Consider the following 18,987-nt stretch of genomic DNA (forward strand, 5'->3'; position numbering starts at 1 on the left):
TCTGTCCTCTGGTGACATGGTTTAATGTTAGTCTTAGCAGTGCTAGGTTAGCACTTGAACTTGGTCTTACAGGTCATTTCCAACATAAGCAATTCTATGATTGTATTCTATGATTCTAACATGAAAAGAGCTTCAAATAATGATGCAAAGGACAAAGTACCACTGCATTTACTCTGAGTTTGCAGTGCTTTAACTCAGATAAGTAGAGCTTTGGGGTTTGTTTTTTTCACTTTTAGGTAGGTGGATTTTGGTAGCTGTGCTCTGATGAAATTCCCTGGTGTCAGTATGTAGTGCAAGATGTGATCATATTTGGGGAATGATATGTAGTCCTTGGAGCATAAATTTGAGCACAAAACTTTGATTTTGTCATGTTTCTGCTTTTACATTTGTGCACTTTATTTACAGATATGTTAAACCAGGCATTTTTCATCTCTGTGCCTTTTTGTCTCTGTATCATGCTTTTCCTTCCTGGTGCATAATGGCTTTGTTTGGCAAATCTGGATTGCCAAAAAGGTAAAATATTTCTCTTCACAGTTCAGGGTAGGAATTGCCATGAGGAACAAAATTACCACTGTAAATTGTGCTCCTGGGAGGACCTCATTCTTACAGCAGTAGTTACTATTTTATTTTCTTATTGTTATGTCTGTGCTAAGTCAGGATAAACCATCTTTGGATGAGATTTTCAAATTAAAAAAAAAAATCTTTAGTTGATCAGTTGAAAGTGCAATGCATTGATTAGGTAGAAATTGCTTCTAAATATGAAAAATCACAGCACTAATTGATAAAAAATTACTGTTTTAAACCCTTGCAGAGTTTACTTACCTGATTAGTTATGGAGGAAACAGTGTAAGAGTGTCATTTCCTAAGTCCAAAATTACTCAGTTTGTCTGCTCTGGGTATGGTTTTATCACAGGAACAGTACAGACTAGACACAGTTGCCTCTACCTTTGTATATCTTCCTATGGTGGAAGTCTTCAAGGAACTTTGTGGTTATTGCCATTGTGAATTTAAACCATTGTCTGCTGTCAATTTGAGAGTGTCTGCTGGGGTATTTTCATGATATTTTAAACCTGTATATTTGAATTTTTACTTCAGCCTGTTTCTTTTACTGCTAGAAGTATATTTCATAGTGTTATAGGAAGGTACAAATACCTTTTTCCCCTGTTACTATGTAGGCTGTGGTAAGTGTAAACGTAGACTAAATGAATGCATGAAGTCTTTATTATAGATCCATGAAATCTGATACCCAGATTAGAGAAGTAAGAGAAACCAAATGGAGGATAAAGCAGCTCGTCCAATATTAGTTTTCCACACTTAAACAACTTTGAAACCCCATGAAGAAACAAACCACTGTCTTGCTATTCTAACTTTTTGTGCAGTAAAATCTTCTAAGATAGTTTTTCTTTTGACAATACTCAAAGCACATCTGACATAGTCTTAATTTACAAACTGGAATTTACATAAATAGTGAAGAAATATTACCTAAATGCAAGAAATCAGTTACTCTATTTCCTGCAATAGTTTGGGAATGAAACCGAGAAGAGAATGAAATTGGTAAGAGAAAGAATGGTTTCAAGTCCTTCATTCCTCTCCCCTTATTGTCTCTTCTTTACTGCTTTCCCAGGAAGAGTTATGATACTGAGCTCAGTCTTACAAACTAAAGTTTCTCCAAAAATGTTGCCACTTGTAAAGTGAGGGAAGTGGACCTAGGGTAGAAGTGGCAGGAGAAATAGCAGTAACCAACAAAAAAATGAAACCATCATCAATAATTGGGCAGATTCAGAAGACATGCTTGTCCAAATACTGCTTTCCTGAAAGTCTGCTTAAAAATTAAATACCATTCTGTGTAGGAATATGTTGCAGTTCTCTTACACTGCTATTCTTTCTTTATTTTTGTTCTATTACAGTGGTACTCACAACCAGTCAGCATTTTTTTGTGTTGAATTTGTTTGCAGACCAAGATGATGATTGTGCAGCTTGTTTCTTTTAGGCCAGACTTAATCCCACTTAAATCTGTAGATAATTTTACTCTTCCAATGTTTTATAGGCTTTATTCAGTCCAAAAGAAAAAAAAAAGAATTGAAAAATAATTGCTGTTAGAGTGGTAAAGGAAATCTGTGTTGTATTAGATAAACGTGTATTTACATTCACAGCCAACATATTCAAAGAAAATGAGAGGATTTGGAAGACTTATTACAAGACAATCCTTTGAATTCACATTTTACCATGTTGAAAACTTGTCATAGTAGTAATATATCGAGACCTCCAGTTTACCTTCAGATGCACACTACAGGTCCTGTGTGGCTTTTGTGACATCCAGAGTTCTTGTTAGGTAGAAAGTACTGAGAAAGCAGATAATTATCTCCTCTGTTTTTTCCAGATACTTGTGGCATGTCACTATTAATCAGAAATCAGTGATTTTTTTTTCCTTTCTTCTGTTTGATCAGAAAACCATTGACTGCTTCTCTTGTCCTACATCTCCCTCAACCCCTCCACAGCACCATACTTTTTCATTATGACTAAAAGCCACAGAAAGAGGATGGACATTTTATTTGATATTGTGTGCTTTAAAACTGCTTGAGATAGCATGTAGAATCATAGAATGGTTCAGGTTGGAAGGGACCTCAAAGCTCATCCAGTTCCAACCCCCTGCCATAGGCAGGATCAGCTCCCACTAGAACAGGTCTCTCAAGGCCTCATCCAACCTGGCCTTGAACACCTCCAGGGAGGGAGCAGCCACAACCTCCCTGTGCAACCTGTGCCAGTGTCTCACCACCCTCCGTGGAAAGAACCCTTTCCTAACATCTAGTTTGAATCTCCCCTCTTCCAGTGTAAATCTATTGCTCCTCATCCTGTTATTACAAGACCTTGTAAATAGTCCCTCCCCAGCCTTCCTGTAGGCCCCCTTCAGATACTGAAGGCTACTATAAGGTCTTCTCAAAGTCTTCTCCATAGAATCATAGAGTCAACCAGGTTGGAAGAGACCTCCAAGATCATCCAGTCCAACCTAGCACCCAGCCCTATCCAGTCAACTAGACCATGGCACTAAGTGCCTTATCCAGGCTTTTCTTCAACACCTCCAGGGACGGTGCCTCCACCACCTCCCTGGGCAGCCCATTCCAATGCCAATCATTCTCTCTGTGAAGAACTTCCTCCTAACATCCAGCCTATACTTTCCCCGGCACAACTTGAGACTGTGTCCCCTTGTTCTATTGCTGGTTGCCTGGGAGAAGAGACCAACCCCCACCTGGCTACAGCCTCCCTTCAGGTAGTTGTAGACAGCAATGAGGTCACCCCTGAGCCTCCTCTTCTCCAGGCTAAACAACCCCAGCTCCCTCAGCCTCTCCTCATAGGATTTGTGCTCCAGGCCCCTCACCAGCTGCGTTGCCCTTCTCTGGACATGTTCCAGCACCTCAACATCTCTCTTGAATTGAGGGGCCCAGAACTGGACACAGGACTCAAGGTGTAGCCTGACCAGTGCTGAGTACAGGGGAAGAATAACCTCCCTTGTCCTTCTGGCCACACTGTTCCTGATGCAGGCCAGGAAGCCATTGGCTCTCTTGGCCACCTGGGCACACTGCTGGCTCATCTTCAGATATTATCTACCAGTACCCCCAGCTCCCTTTCTTCCTGGCTGCTCTCCAGCTCCTATGACCCCATCCTGTAGCACTGCTTGGGCTTGTCCAGGCTGAAGAGCCCAAACTCTCGTAGCCTGTCCTTATAGTAGAGTTGCTCCAGCCCTCTGATTATCTTTGTGACCCTCCTCTGGACTCATTTTAGCAGTTCCATGTCTTTCTTGTGTTGGAGGCTCCAGAACTGTACACAGAACTCTAGGTGGGATCTCACAAGAGCAGAGTAAAGGCCACACTTCTCTTGATGCAGCTCAGGACACAGTTGCTGTCTGGGCTGTACATGCACACTGTCAGCTCATGTTGAGCTTTTCATCAACCCAGACTCCCAGGTTCTTTTCCTCCAGGCTGCTCTCCATCCAATTCGCCTTATCCAGTGAGTGGTCCATCTATCAAGTCCATATTTTTCCAGTCTGGTGACCAGGATGTCACAAGGGACAGAGTCAAATCCCTTACTCATGTCCTGGTAGATGATGTCAGTTAAATATGCTAGTCATTCAAATGGAATAACTAGAAATACATCCATAAATTGGTAACTATTTAATAATATATTTATTTGCATATTTAGAATTGGAAAGGGAAGTCTCTTCTCCCAGCACTCATAGATCTTACATTTATTCTGCTTTTTCACTGAAGTGTCATAAACAAGTGTTAATCCTTGGGAGATTTCCTTATGGGCCTGAGGTCTGCCTTGAATTCTGATTCTGTAATGTGTTACTTACTAGGAAGAACTCCCTTGGAGCCTTAAGCTGACGTTCGTGCTCAAGCATGAATTGAGAGCCTCCTAAAACATGTCTGTGCTGGGTAAGACCAGTTCTAGAGAGAGGATGTATTTGACTGACCTTCCTGCCAAAGTATTTTGAGAGCAATGTACAGTACAGTCCTGCCACTTCCTCAGTCAGATCAGGAAGATATAAGGGACTCACTAGCAGACTTGCAGGTTTTCACATCTTACACAGCAAGGTGTTGTAAAAGCAAATGATACATTTCTGTTTGTGTATTTTTTGCATGCTGGCATTCACATACCTGAAGATGCTGTCAGCATCTGATTAAAGTGTTGTTTAGTGTATTTTAGAATATTTTAAAATTGCCTGTACATTAAGGCTGTCTGTGTAACTGCAAAAAGCATTAAGCTTGCAGTCCACTGCACAGACAAGAACATTTGTTTTTGTTCTGCTTTGCATGCTGTTAACTTCCCATTCTGTCTTGGATTGAATATTACCTTCCAAGCTTGGCTTTGTCTTAAAATACAGTATTGGTCATATAAAGCTGCTTCTAGGTTTCATACACATTATTTTCATTTTTTCATTAAATATAGATGTCATCATGTGGCCAGTAGGACAAGGGAGGTTATTCTTCCCCTGTACTCAGCACTGGTCAGGCCACACCTTGAGTACTGTGTCCAGTTCTGGGCCCCTCAATTCAAGAGAGATGTTGAGGTGCTGGAACATGTCCAGAGAAGGGCGACAAAGCTGGTGAGGAGCCTGGAACACAAACCCTATGAGGAGAGGCTGAGAGAGCTGGGGTTGTTTAGCCTGGAGAAGAGGAGGCTCAGGGGGGACCTCATTGCTGTCTACAACTACCTGAAGGGAGGCTGTAGCCAGGTGGGGGGTGGCCTCTTCTCCCAGGCAACCAGCAACAGAACAAGGGGACACAATCTCAAGTTGTGCCGGTGAAAGTATAGGCTGGATGTTAGGAGGAAGTTGTTGCCAGAGAGAGTGATTGGCATTGGAATGGGCTGCCCAGGGAGGTGCTGGAGTCACTGTCCCTGGAGGTGTTGAAGAAAAGCCTGGATGAGGCACTTAGTGCCATGGTCTAGTTGACTGGATAGGGCTGGGTGCTAGGTTGGACTGGATGATCTTGGAGGTCTCTTCCAACCTGGTTGATTCTATGATTCTAGATTCTATGATTCTACTGGATGTCATGTTTAGTAATAGTAATACAGTGTAAGTAACTGTCCTGGAGTCCTCTATACCCCAAAGTTCCTCTCCCTCTGTGGTTTGAATGGGAGAGGAAAGGCACAAAAGGCCTGTTTCCCCCCCCTGCCCTGCAGGTGTGAAGGGGGGGAGCAAGGGGCCCTTCCGACACGAGGGGTGCCCTGTGCAGTGCCCGCGCTGGGATCGGGCTGGGATTGGCTGTGGTCTTCGCGCCTAGGCAGTGGTAACTCTGCTCTCTGTCTAGGAAGGGTGTAAATATTGGGGTAATTCCTGCCTTAGAGTTCTCCCCCACCCGGATAGTTCCTGCAGAAAGAGTCCCCTGGCGCTGCGAAGGACAAGCTCCTGAGGAGCAGGAGGGTCCCTGCTTTGGATGGCTTCCCATCGTAAGCACCCCCTTTATGTGGCTTGATAGGCCTTAAGGAGCCTCGGAGGCCTTTTGAAAGAGAGCAGGGGACAAGCATCTGGAGCACCCTTTCTCTCAGCCAGCCTGGCTCACCTGTGAGTAAACTTTTGGCTCAGCCTGATTAATAGTGAGGAATGCTATATTTAGTAGCTTAGCCTTTTCCAGCTCCCGACTTCCAAAATAGTCAAATTTACCTATGGTATCCTTGTAGATCTTCTCAATCTGACTGAATCTGCTAATTAGAACTAAATGAATTTCTGTATATAGTTTTGGGCTCGGGTTTTTGGGAAAGTAAAATAACTCTATTTTTCCATATATTCCTGACTCAGCCACATTAATTCCCTGCCTCCACAACAGTAACACTGTGCTTTTTAGTATTAAGCTGATTGTTGATAGACTACCTTAAATGATGTCCATAGGCATGCTGTTTTAAGGTGCTACATTCTCTACACAAATATGTAACAAAAGCATCATAAAATGTATGAGTACTGAAAACATGTGATTTTTAAATAGCTTTTGTTTCCTATGAAATACTCACTTGATTTTAGTGGAGTAAAACAGAATTCTAGAACATAAACAAGGCATATTTTTAATAATACACTCTATAAATTCAGAAAAATAAGTGTTTATCAATGGCTTTAAAAAATCTCTCCCTCATTCACTTAATTATGCATCATTCTTAAAGCCTCTTTTGATTGTGCACATGTAATTGATTGTGGGGCTTGAGGTGAGGAGAAAGTTCTTCACTGAGAGAGTCATTGGACACTGGAATGGGCTGCCCGGGGAGGTGGTGGAGTCGCTGTCCCTGGAGTTGTTCAAGGCAAGATTGGACGTGGCACTTGGTGCCATGGTCTAGCCTTGAGCTCTGTGGTAAAGGGTTGGACTTGATGATCTGTGAGGTCTCTTCCAACCTTGGTGATACTGTGATACTGTGATACCTGGAGCAATAGGGATAAAACCCCAAATGGTACACATCATTTTGGAAACAAAGACATTGGTCTGCACCATTACAGTTTAAGCTGTTGGTACTGTTAGTTTGCTTCCTTAAGAAGCAAATTAATTACAAGATTTCTCATTAAATTAAAAAAAAAAGAAGTTATTTTGGTTTTGCTTTGCTTTGTTTGTTTGTTTAAATAAAGTAATGGGAACTGTTTCTCCAGAACAAGGGAAATTTTGCAGCAGATTACTGCTGGGTTGGGAAGATCCCAGAGAAAACAGCTGGCAATCTGTTTCAGTTGTGATTAACGAGACCACAAGCGTACAGGCGGGCAGGCGGGTACATATACAATTGTTTTTACTTGTTGGGCGTTGCTCTTTACAGGCATCATTTCCATCCTGACACCAAGCCCATCTTGCAAGTCCTTTGAATAGCCCTTAAATAAAAAGCAGACTGTAAAACAGTTTGGGTTTTGTAAGCAAGTGTCTCCCAATTACTTGGAGTAAAGTATTAAGGCAGTGCTTCGATTTACTTAGTGGCCCTTGAGTAAGAGTAATGCTTTGTAAAAATAATTAAAAATGCCTTCATATTTAATGTAAGTTAGATTACATATTGTACTTGATATTATTGGTGTGTTTTCAGATTTTTTTTTTTCTTATCAGCACATTTCTGTGACATTTCTTTTTGTAAAATATTTAACTCTTTTTCCTCCACCTCCTTTTCTATTTATGGAGCTGACTTTAATTCTGCTGCCTCTATTCTGATTTAAAAATAGAGAAAAAGGAACGAAAATGTTGCAGTGTAAGTAAGAAGAGGCCATGAGGCCTGCAGGTAGTTCTTGGGCTTTCTTCCACTGTCCAGCAGTGGACACAAATGGTTCTGATTTTTAAATCTTCTGAATTTTAATTGTGAAAGGGCACCTCAGATCATTAGTGCTGAAATACTTGTCTGTTTCTCCCTTGAGAGCTGGGAATCCAGAATTAGGTGTAGCTAGCTTGTGCCTTGGATGTCTGCTGAAGTCATAGAATCATAGAATCAATCAGATTGCAAGAGACCTCCAAGATCATCCAGTCCAACCTATCACCTATCCCTGTCCAATCAACTAGACATGGCACTAAGTGCCTCGTCCAGCCTTGTCATGAATGCCTCTAGGGATGGGACCTCTGTTGTGGAGGGAATGATGCCTCTGTCCAGCTCTCCACGGATGTCTGGCAGCCCTGTGGATGAGTTGTCCCCAGGGGGCCGGATTCCTCATGGTGAACACTTATTATCTGTGGTGGGTTTGTGTGGCAAGGTTTTGGTAGCAGGGGTTACAAGTTGGTTTCTGTAAGAAGCTGTTAGAAACATCCCTTAGGTCCTACAGAACTAATGCCAACCAGGTCCAAGACAGACACATTGATGGCTTAGGTCATGCCTCAGTGATGAGGGTAGTGCCTTTGTGATAACATATTTAAGAAGGGACAAAAAACCTGCTGTGAGAACGTTAGTGCAAACACTAAGGCAAGTGAGAAATCAGGAGAACATGCGCCAGACCCTGGGTCACAGTGAGGCAGGCTGTCCCCCTGCAGCCCATGGAGTTTGACTTTGGAGCAGATATGCACCTGCAGTTCCCAGGACCCCACACTAAAGCAGACAGATGTGCCCAAAGAGGGGACCTGTGTACCCATCGAGAGAGAAGTCCATGCAAGTGCAGGCTTGCAGGCTGAACTTGTGACCCCATAGTGAAGACCCACACTGGAGTAGACTGTTCCTGAAGGACTGCATTCTGTGAATCCCACTCTGGAGCTGGGCAAGTGAGAGAAGTCTTCCTCCTGAGGAGGAAGGAGCAGCACAGACAACATGTAATGTGCTGACTACAATGCCCATTCCCCAGCCCACTGTGCTGCTGTGGGGAAGGAGGTGAAGTTGAGCCTAGGAAGAAGGGAGGTGTGAGGGGAGAATGTTCAAAGATTTAATTTTATTTCTCATTATTACCAAACAAATCAGAGAAGGGTGAATTAAACCAATTTCCCTAAGTCCAGTCTGTTTTTCATGTGACAGTAATTGCTAAGTGATCACCCCGTCCTTATCTTGACCCGTGAGCCTTTCACTATATTCTCTTTCTTCCCCTGTCCAAACAAGGAGTGGGAGTTACAAGTTGGGTTTTCTGGGTACCTGGCATCTAGCCAGGATTAGTCTGCCACGGTATTCTTCCATCTGCCTACCTCAGGCAGATCTGACACCTTTCTGCAACCAAAGGTTCTAAGGGAAAAGAAAGGAAGAAAAAGGAGGCAGTGTACACTGGAATTAAAGCGGAGCAAAGACTTCCTTGCCTTTACCACTATCCACTGCAGCTTCCAGCATAGATGAAGTTCTCTGGGGGCAGACCTGGTGTTTTCATGAGGACAGACTGAGTGGGGCTTTTCTGGGAAGAAGGTATAGTAACATGAAAGATTCAGAAGTACTGCAATGCTCAGTGGTATTGTAGGAGAGCTGGCAGCAGTAAAGCCTTTTTTATCTTGCAATGCCATTTTAACGGCAAAAGAAGCAGTGGGGTTACCAGAGGTACCCATGTTGTGAGCTCCATCTGTGTACCGGGTGTGCACCCTTCATTATACACAATACACTTGTTCTCCCCATGCACCTGCTGAGTTGGCAAAGGATACTTCTTGGCTTCATGGGCATTGACAGATGCAAAAAGTGTGGCTGTGAGTGTTGGGCTGTGATCAATGGAGGTGTACTCTGTATTGATACAAAGGTGCATGAAAGTATCTCTAGGATCAGGGAAATTATTTGTCTTTGTGCTGCTGAAGAGTGTAGGTTCTCTGTCCTTAGTGAAACTTTGACAGTAATCCCCAAAAAGGTCAGGCAATGGCGAGGAAAAGATGAACACAACTTTTCAGTCTTTAGCTGATGTGACATGTTAGTACCTTTATATTAGTGTTAAGCACAGAGGAATATACTGTTTTGCATATTTACAGAATATATTTTTATAGTTTTATCTCTGTCCTGGTTTTATTTAAATAATAAATGAAAGTTTTGGCTTGGAAAAAAAATCTTCTGGTTCTTCCTTGAAATATGGAAAGGAAACTTAAATTTCAATAGGCTCTCAATTGACTGGCCTCACAAAGTTATAGTATTTGTAATGATAATTTCTTCTTCTAAGAGGCCTCTGGCCTTCTTATGCCAGAAGAGGTTTACGTTGGATATTAAGAAAAATTCTTTCACAAAAAGAGTTTTAAAGCACTGGAACAGGCTGTCCAGGAAAGTGGTGGAGTCACCATCCCTAGAGATATTTAAAAGACATTCAGATGTTGTGCTTAGGGACATGGTTTAGTGGTGACACGGCAGTGCTGGGGTAACAGTTGGACTTGATGATCTTAATGGTCTTTTTCAACCCATATGGCTCTACAGTTCTCTTTGAAATAGTTCTGTCATTGTGAGTGACTCCACAGTAAAAGAAAAAAGTGAGAAAAGGAGGGGGAATGGAGTTTTAACATGAGCCTGCAGTAACACATCATCTTGCACTAAAATTGACTGGTTATTTCACTGAAATAATATGGAAACAATTTCTGTTGCTGGCTTTACAACAAAGTCAACTGTTCTTCTGAAGTGCATCCTAATTCTTTGAAAAGGTAATAAAATTCAAACAGTGTGTTTGTCTAGTTTATTTGAAAAGATTAGTTGCTTTTTAAAATAGTGGACAAAGAATGACTCTGTTACATGTTCAAGGAATGGCTCTGTCCAGTTTGCTACAGACAAGGGCAACTTTTATTAAATGTTGTGGGACGTGAGTGTGAAAGACAGTAGTTGGCCACGTGTCTTTGGCTCATTGTTTGTGTAGTTCTTAAGGTTTTGTAATGGGTACACAAATACTCTCGAAGGTAACACTCAACTGATTTCTTATCAGGTGTCTTAATCAGTGAGTTCATAATCTGTTTCTTGACATGGTTTTGTCAGATAGAATATTTTGAACTGACTCAATCTCTTACAGTTAATGTAGTAAATAATATCAAACTGAGTTCTTGGTACTGATGTAATTCTGTTAAAGGCTGAACTGGTATGAAAGTTACTGAAAGACTTCACTGATAAGCTTGACTGAGTCAAAGAGTTCAGAAGTTCATGCAAGAGGCCTAAAATTTCTTTTAAAAGGTGGCAAAGTTTTCTGGTTTTGTGTTCTCAGGGAAAAGTATTAAAGAAAAGGCCTCAAAACCCAACTGGACGGACTTTTAACTTACTTAGTGTACTTGGACTAACAAAGAGCTCATGAGGAATAACAAGGAAAAGAGAATTTGTCAGCAAAAAATGACCTGCAGGTCAGGTATAGCATTATTGTTGAAAAAAAGATAGACAATGTAAGATCTTGTAGAAGAAATTGGAACAAAATAGTGTTCTTCAGTTCTAAAAGTAAAAAGAGATCAAGAAGAATAAAAGGGTGACCTCAGCAAGGTGCAGATGGATAAAGGGTAAACATAATTTGAGTATGGTATGGAAACTAAAAAGCAATTCATGAATACTGACAGGGCTGTTAAGACAAACTTGACACTGGTTCCCTCTTAGAATGTACTGGAACATAGCAGATTCTCCAGAAAATGTGCTTATTTCTTTACATCTTGCAGGGGAGTTGAGAGGGGATGAAGCTGTGTTGCTGAAGACCAACACATTTTGTAAAAAGGCTGAAGAAGACGGAAAAATAGCTAAGAGGAGAAGAGTTCTGTTTGCAAGCCCCCAGCAGCATGTATTGGTTAAATGTGAAGATTTTTTTTTTTCAAGCCTGTTCTTTTAAGAAATTCTACAAGTTTTGTTTCCTAGTTTTTACTTCTTTGGAAGATTATTTAGATTGCCTCACGTTTGTTGTGAGAAGCTGTGGGATTTATGAATCTTCACTCTGAGATCAGAGCTTTAAACAATGAAATATAGCATCCTGTCGCTGGCAGCAGGTACCACGAGGTGCATTAGATGAAAGCAGAGTTGCTGCACGGCTCTCTTTATTTCACATCATTCCTCTCTGGCGTTTTTGTCTGTGGAACTGTGATGCTGAATTCTGAATAACCCATATGCCCTTGAGAAAGTAATATAAAAGGAGAGATACATTCTTATAGAGAGATTTGCACCTCTTGTTTGCATGAGAATGAGACCTTAAGATTTTTTGGAATGCTTTCCCCTTTCTTGCCCTCTTTTATAGCTTGATACTTTTATTAGTTTCCATTGACATGTCTTATAGGCCTCTGACTTATATTTGAAGGCACTTTTGAGCAAAGACTGATCTCTCATACTTGTAGCAGAACACAAAGCTTATAAATCAATCATCTGTTCTTGTCACCTGAAAGCTTGTCCTTGTAAAACATAAAGGACAGCTAAATATAAACAGTTGGCATAAGTAACATACTTCTTCTAAAATGTTATCTTTCAAATTTTCACCTGAAGGTTTTTCTTTTAGTTCTTGCAAAAATGTGTTACTGTACTTCAATATGAGAAACTCAGTATTTTCCTTTGCAGTTTCTGCTGCTAGTGTGTGAAAGCAAATTTTGTGTCTGTTTATAAAAGTCTTTGTTTTGAGACTGATCTTTACACCTTACAGGAAAATCAGTTCCATATTCTGTTAACAAAAATATTGTTTTAATATACATGACTCTTAAGATTTGGTTCTTCTGTTTTTTACATGCTGTTAACTTCACTCTGTGCAACATTTAATGGTTACTGGTTTCAGTGAAGTACTGTGAGGTACTATATCTTCTCACTACAGCTTCAATTCACCTAATGGACTCATTTCGCCTTAAAATGTGATTCTGACCAGGATATTCTTGTTTGTTTGTTTGTTTCAGCCCAGTCACTGAAAGAGTTTGCTCGACTTCTAATTGCTGTTGAAGAGGAGAGGAGACGACTGGTAGGTTTGCTGCTAATTATATGTTACATTGAGCTTCATTTTGTATAGAACAATACATTTTTTTGTTCTATTCCTCACAAAGTTCTGTTTTTATTTATTTCCTTGTGTAGTAGATGTTAAACATTTCATAAGGATCACCTGAAATTCTGCAAAGGCAGGCATGTGTTAACACAGGCTTCAGCAATATATAATGCAGTGTTCAGCCAAATACTTTTGCATCAATTAAAAATCTCTGTTCCTTCCCACTCCCCCCTCCAAAATAAGCTTTGAATGCTTCTGTACCTTTCTGCCATCTTGCCTTATTAGTCATAAGACAAATCAATAAATTAAAAGCTCTTTGTTTACAATTCAGTGGAAATGCAGGTTGGTGTTGATGTTTAATGAAATACTCGAGAGTGTTGATCAATGCATGTGTGGTAGCAATCCAAGAATATGATAAATAAGTGGTAAAAAGAGAAATGAGATTCACCATCCCTGAGAAACTCTTGCAGAATATATTATAGCTCAAACTTCTCATATTTGTCCTTTTCTAGAGCATTCTTATTCCCTTTATTTCCATACTGATAACTCTACAGTATGTGTTCCTGTAGTCAGATGTAAGTTTGTTAAAGAAGCTGTAAGTGTATTCTTGTACAATGATTTGTTGTTAAAAATTTCCACGTAGGCAGTGAAACTACTTTTTTTTCTTCCTTGAAGTTGATGATGTATGGAGTGGTGAGTTAATGATTAACCTCAGTAGGATTATTTTTCAATATTGTGGAAGTTTAATCCATTCCATAACTATGTCTGTCCTGGTTTTCCTTCCTCTTGTGAATACTTAGGGATGTGTGTGGTGGTTTGGGTGTTCCCCCCCCACACACACACTTTGGAAATCACCCAGACTAGACTCAGCCGGCTCTGGAAATAGAATGAAGCTTGTATTTACAGCTAGCACAATATACAAGCAGATATTTACAGTATATACAATTATATACAGAAATATACAAGGTAAAAGGTAATACAGAAAGACAACTCCCCTCCCAGAAACCTGAGTCCCCAGGAGAGGCTCCCAGCTGCCCCTTCACCTTCCCCCTACCCCTCTCAACCTTACCCCAGTCCCAAGGAAGAATGGAGGTTTGGCCAGGGGGTTAGGAAGCAAAGTGGATTAGGAAAGTAAAAAGGAGGGTGAGGTTAGAGAGATGCAGCTCGGAGTTCCCTGACAGCAGAAGTGGGACTCCCCTATCTATGTTTGGATTTTTGTTTTTATATATCTCAGGAAGCCTATGAGTGAAGTAGACATCAGCCTTGTTTTCCTTTCACAGCCTGTAATCTAGTCCTTCTCACCAAAACATTCTAGCTAGCTTCAAACTAGCACAGTGTGGGAAAAAAGACTCAGCTTGGAGCAAACCTTAATAATCAAGGAAGAAGCTTACATGAAATTCTTCTATTCTTAGAATCAAATAACCATAGAATTGGTTTCTTGCTATTTCTGTATATAGCAATATTTTAAAGTGACAAAATCAAAAACACTTTTAGGGTACAGACACATAATGTCACCAAACCCATAAACTTATAAAAGTACAAAATTTTTGCTTCATCCATGTTTTTGCTTTTTTTTATGGGTAGATGGAAGACTGAGGAGATTGTTCCCCACTTATCACCTTAAAAGATGTGTACCAGAACACTTGTTAATTATTTAAACAGTGTTTCAAATTAATAGCTTTCCAGTTCAAGTTAAAGATTATTGTGAGCCATTTATTAGAAGAAGGAAAAGCAATGAATAGATGAATGATTTTTTAAACTGGTTAGTCTTATTTTTTAAATTCCTTAGTCTTTCATTATGTTTAAATTACCATCTCTTTCAACCTGAAGCAGTCCAGAGGAGAGCCACAAAGATAATCAGAGGGCTGGAGAACCTCCACTATAGGAACAGGCTGTGATAGGTGGGGGCTGTTCAAGCTGGGGAAAAGAAGGCTCCAGGGAGACCTTATAGCAGCCTTCCAGTGCCTGAAGGCAGTCTACAAGATGGCTGGGAAGGGACTTTTTACAAGGGCTTGTGCTAATAGGATGAGAGGGAATTGATTGAAGCTTGAGTAGGGCAGATTTAGAAATTCTTTTAAGAAGAAATTCTTTGCGGTGAGAGTGGTGAGAAACTGAAATAGGTTGCCCAGGGAGGTTGTGGATGTCCCCTCCCTTGAAGTGTTCAAGGCCAGGTTGGATGAGGCCTTGAGCGACCTGGTCCAGTGGGAGGTATGGGAGGTAGATGATCTTTAAGATGCCTTCCAACCTAAACCGTCCCTGGAGGTCTTCAAGAAAGACTGGGTGAGGCACTTAGTGCCATGGTCTAGTTGACTGGCTAGGGCTGGGGGATAGGTTGGACTGGACGATCTTGGAGGTCTCTTCCAACCTGGTTGATTCTATGACTCTATGACTTCGATGGATCTGTGTGTACATGATTTCCCTTTATCTTTTTTGTTTTCCAAAGGAGGTGCTCCCTTCACTTTTAAAAGTTTCTGACTCTCTCTGTGTTTTATTATTTGATCTTTCTAACTAAAATGTTACTTTGTGTCTTATAGAAAGGCCATGAGGGTAAAATGAGGGAAAACCCACTAATCTTATTAAGTGGAAAAAGATCAGTCAGGTAGACAGACTTTTGTTTTCTATTCCAGTATGACTTCGGTGGTGACACGATGATTGTTTGTATAGTTGTGCTGTTGGATCCCAGTGCAGGGTCAGAGACTTTGGTGAGATTTCAGTCTCGTGGAAAAGTATTTTAGAAATGTCTGTAAGTTTAGTAGAATGCAATAATCAAATCATCATAAACAAAGTGGCAAATGCTTTTCATGTGTGGAGAGGCTGCTCGTGATGGGAAATTGCTTGCATCCAGCTTTTTGCTGAGTTTAAACCAGCCCCTTTTTGTTTGTGCTTCAAGCTGAATGCTAATGCTGAGAACATCAAGGATATTGTTAGTTAGTGATGTTTGAATAAGAAAATTCAGCAAACCTAGATTTTCCTCTTATTAAAAAGTTTGATCTGATTATTGGTGGAATTTATTTAATTAGTATTGCAATTAAACACAGTGTCACTGTTGTCAAAGAAATTTGCTTTTTCTTCTTGAATTCTCTTACTACAATTTCCCTCATGCTATTAAAGAATCCAGAGATCCCTTCCAGGATCAGTGTGCATGCAATATGCTGAACAGATTGCTAATAATAAAGAGTTTTCTTGTTTGAAAAGCTTGTGATTTAACTATAAAAAAATTTAAATCATTTCTTTGCTTGTTTCTGATTGTGGACCATTATGCACACTTTTATTCTCCTGCTGGAAGCACTTAAGACAGGCAGTTTGCAGATCAGTGCTGTCTTAGAAGAAGTTGTCAGCTAACTGGAAAGCTTGACAGAGGGCATGTAGGTCTGTAAGAATTTGATTTCCTTATGCATAAAAAGACAAAACTTAGAAAAGTGATTACTTTTTTTAAACAAACAAACAAAAACAAACCCAGAAACACCCAGAAGCTTGTTCCTTATGATCTTTTGTAGAAGGCTTGGAGAAAAAGAAGTCGTCAGTGTTGAGATTATAGATACATTTCATCATACCATTTACAGCTTCCTTCTAATTCTTGAAGCATGTGTCAATACAAGACAGTATTACATTAACAAATGCTGGATGTAAAGAAATGGGGAATGGTAGATAATTTTACTTACCAGCTAATGATTTTGTTTCCTTGCCTTGAATTCTATATTATTAATTTGTGATCATGCACATGAGTGCATAAATCAAATTTGAATATGAAAATATATATTCATATCACCAATTTCTTATCCAATATCTATTAAATTCTTTATAGGTGAAATTATATTTTTTTTATTTTGGTGAATACAGAATATTGGAGTGATAGCCCACTAAGGAATACATTGTTTTCAGTGGTCAAGGAAATAGTTTGAGGGGTGCTTAGTAAGTTGTCTGTCCTTATGGCATAACGAAGGAAAAGGAGATTGTTGTTGTTTCTCTTGAAGAAGCTAATGAAACAAGATATTATGAAGAATATTGCTGGCAAAAACAGTGAGGTGCAAGATTTTATATATGTGTATCATATAAATATTTTATTGTCTAAAGCTTTGCAGCCATTATTATAGGCAGCAGTAACAATATGATGATCACTGTAAGTCAGCTTCTTGTATCTTTGTTTTTTAGTTCTTGATGCTAAAAAATTTGACTAGTAGTCCTAGAAAATCCAGAGGTTATGCACAAAAGATTTTTCCTTAAAACCCAAGTAAAGGAAAACGTAATTTATAAGATACCTTTTTTTTAATTATATACAGCCTTTAGCAAGATATGTGCTTGGTGATGATAATGCAACAGTGCCTTGATAAATGGTACATTTGAAAATAAAAGGCACCTAACCAAACAGTTCTGACTCCTGGGGTTTAAAAGTATTGTAAATAGGATAAAAAGTCACATTCATCCCCAGTGATTTCAGCAACAAGCCACCAGGGAATGTAAAATAATGACCTCTCTTTCCCAGTGATTATTGGGGAACAGTAGAGATGCTATAATTTAATTTCATGTGAAAACTTGGATCTGTATCAAGGGAGCTTACTTGAAATAATTTTCTTTGGCTCTTGCTGAATTTACATTCCTTCCATTAAATAAGTGATATGCTGTTTTTTTAGACATTCATGCATTACTTATTTTTCCTATTCATTTGATATTGTTAGTAAAGTTTGTAAGAAACAGAAATGTACTGGGAGTGATACAAAATACTGTTTCCTTTTCCTTTCATGGAATTAATGCTGTGTTGACATAAGCATGGATGAGTTGGTTCATGCTACTGATTTCCTCCTCCTTAGTATCCCCTCTCAATTTGAAGCACTGAATGTTTTCTCTGGAGTATTATATTATCTTCAGTGTAACTCCCTGATTATTTCTGAAAGTTTGCTAAATCCTGAAATCAAATGGGCCTTTTAACTGTTAAATTCCTTGCTATTTACACAAGTTTTTATGAGTTGCTGGCAAGAGATTAATAGACCCTGAGCTTTTCTCTGGCATTGTGAATCAGTGAGATACATATGATTACTTTGAATTCCTGACTGATATTAAACACATAGGGGATAGTGCAAGAAGTCTGAAGTGGATAGCTGCATACTATGCTCAAAGAATATTTTTCTTTCTAACATCTGTCTCTTTGTGTCTCATAATATTCATGCTTCAGAAAGTATCTCATTGTTGTGGACTTGTTTTGTGTTAACTGGATGTTCTCATTGTGTATTTGCCCTCACAGAAGGGGTCTGATGCTATCTGCTTCCACAGAAAGCATCAAAATGTTTGGTTTCTGAAGGTACACTTTAAGAAAAATAAATGAACAGCTATCCAGGGAATGGTACATAAAATCAGATACTGTAGGGCACAGCATGTTGTTGAGCAGAATTAACCTTTCTGTATGATGTGAAGTGGGTTACAGATTTCATCAGAAGAATAAACAGTCTTTCATCACAGGTGATGCTTATTACCGTGTTTGTAAATGGGAGAGATCATAGCATCACATATACTAACATTTTGAGACTGCAGAGCATACACCTTTCCTTCCTCTCCCCCCAACTGCCCACCTCTATATTTGCTCTTTTAAATTAATTCAAAAGCAACTCAGAACTGTTTTTTTTTTTTGAGGATTGTTATTTTTCCTTACACTTAACATGGCCTGTACATATCCCATCGAGCAATTGCATCAGTATATACTTTGTTGTTACCCTGACTGCTTTGGAAAGGCTTCCTGAATTTGTGCATGAGGGTAATCTGGAAATTTCCCCTTTTCTTCCTCCTACCTCAGGTGTAGTATGCTACATAGAATCATAGAATCATGGAATCATAGAATAAACCAGATTGGAAGAGACCTCCAAGATCAACCAGTCCAACCTAGCACCCAGCCCCATCCAGTCAACTAGACCATGGCACTGAGTGCCTCATCCAGTCTTTTCTTGAACACCTCCTTGATACTTGATACTGATTGCAGAAAAAAAGAAATCTCTGTCTTTGGTAAATGGATTCCTTCAAGATAAGAAAATACAGATTTGAATGGCTTTGTTATTTTTTTCTTTGTAAGACCAGCTTACTGTCCACTGGCCATCAAGCTAAGTTTTAAAAGTCATTGGGAAAATTATTGAAAGCAAATCATGTACCTTCATAAATCTTTTTATTAACCTCTCCTTTAAACCCATTTCTTGTCAGAAAGTGTCACA

The 18,987-nt window shown here is 39.7% G+C and overlaps 1 protein-coding gene across 1 annotated transcript in view; it reads left to right on the plus strand.

The window, feature by feature from the left end:
* The window catches only part of ARHGAP42 (Rho GTPase activating protein 42), a 186,740-nt gene that overhangs the window by 53,861 nt on the left and 113,892 nt on the right, over nt 1-18,987 (plus strand). Inside the window, exon 3 of the mRNA XM_064170456.1 lies at nt 12,711-12,772. Coding sequence (XP_064026526.1) covers nt 12,711-12,772 — 62 coding nt within the window. The remainder of the gene's footprint in view (nt 1-12,710; nt 12,773-18,987) is intronic.

The sequence above is a fragment of the Pogoniulus pusillus genome, chromosome 3 (genome assembly GCF_015220805.1).
Source record: "Pogoniulus pusillus isolate bPogPus1 chromosome 3, bPogPus1.pri, whole genome shotgun sequence".
In the NCBI taxonomy this organism is placed as follows: Eukaryota; Metazoa; Chordata; class Aves; order Piciformes; family Lybiidae; genus Pogoniulus; species Pogoniulus pusillus.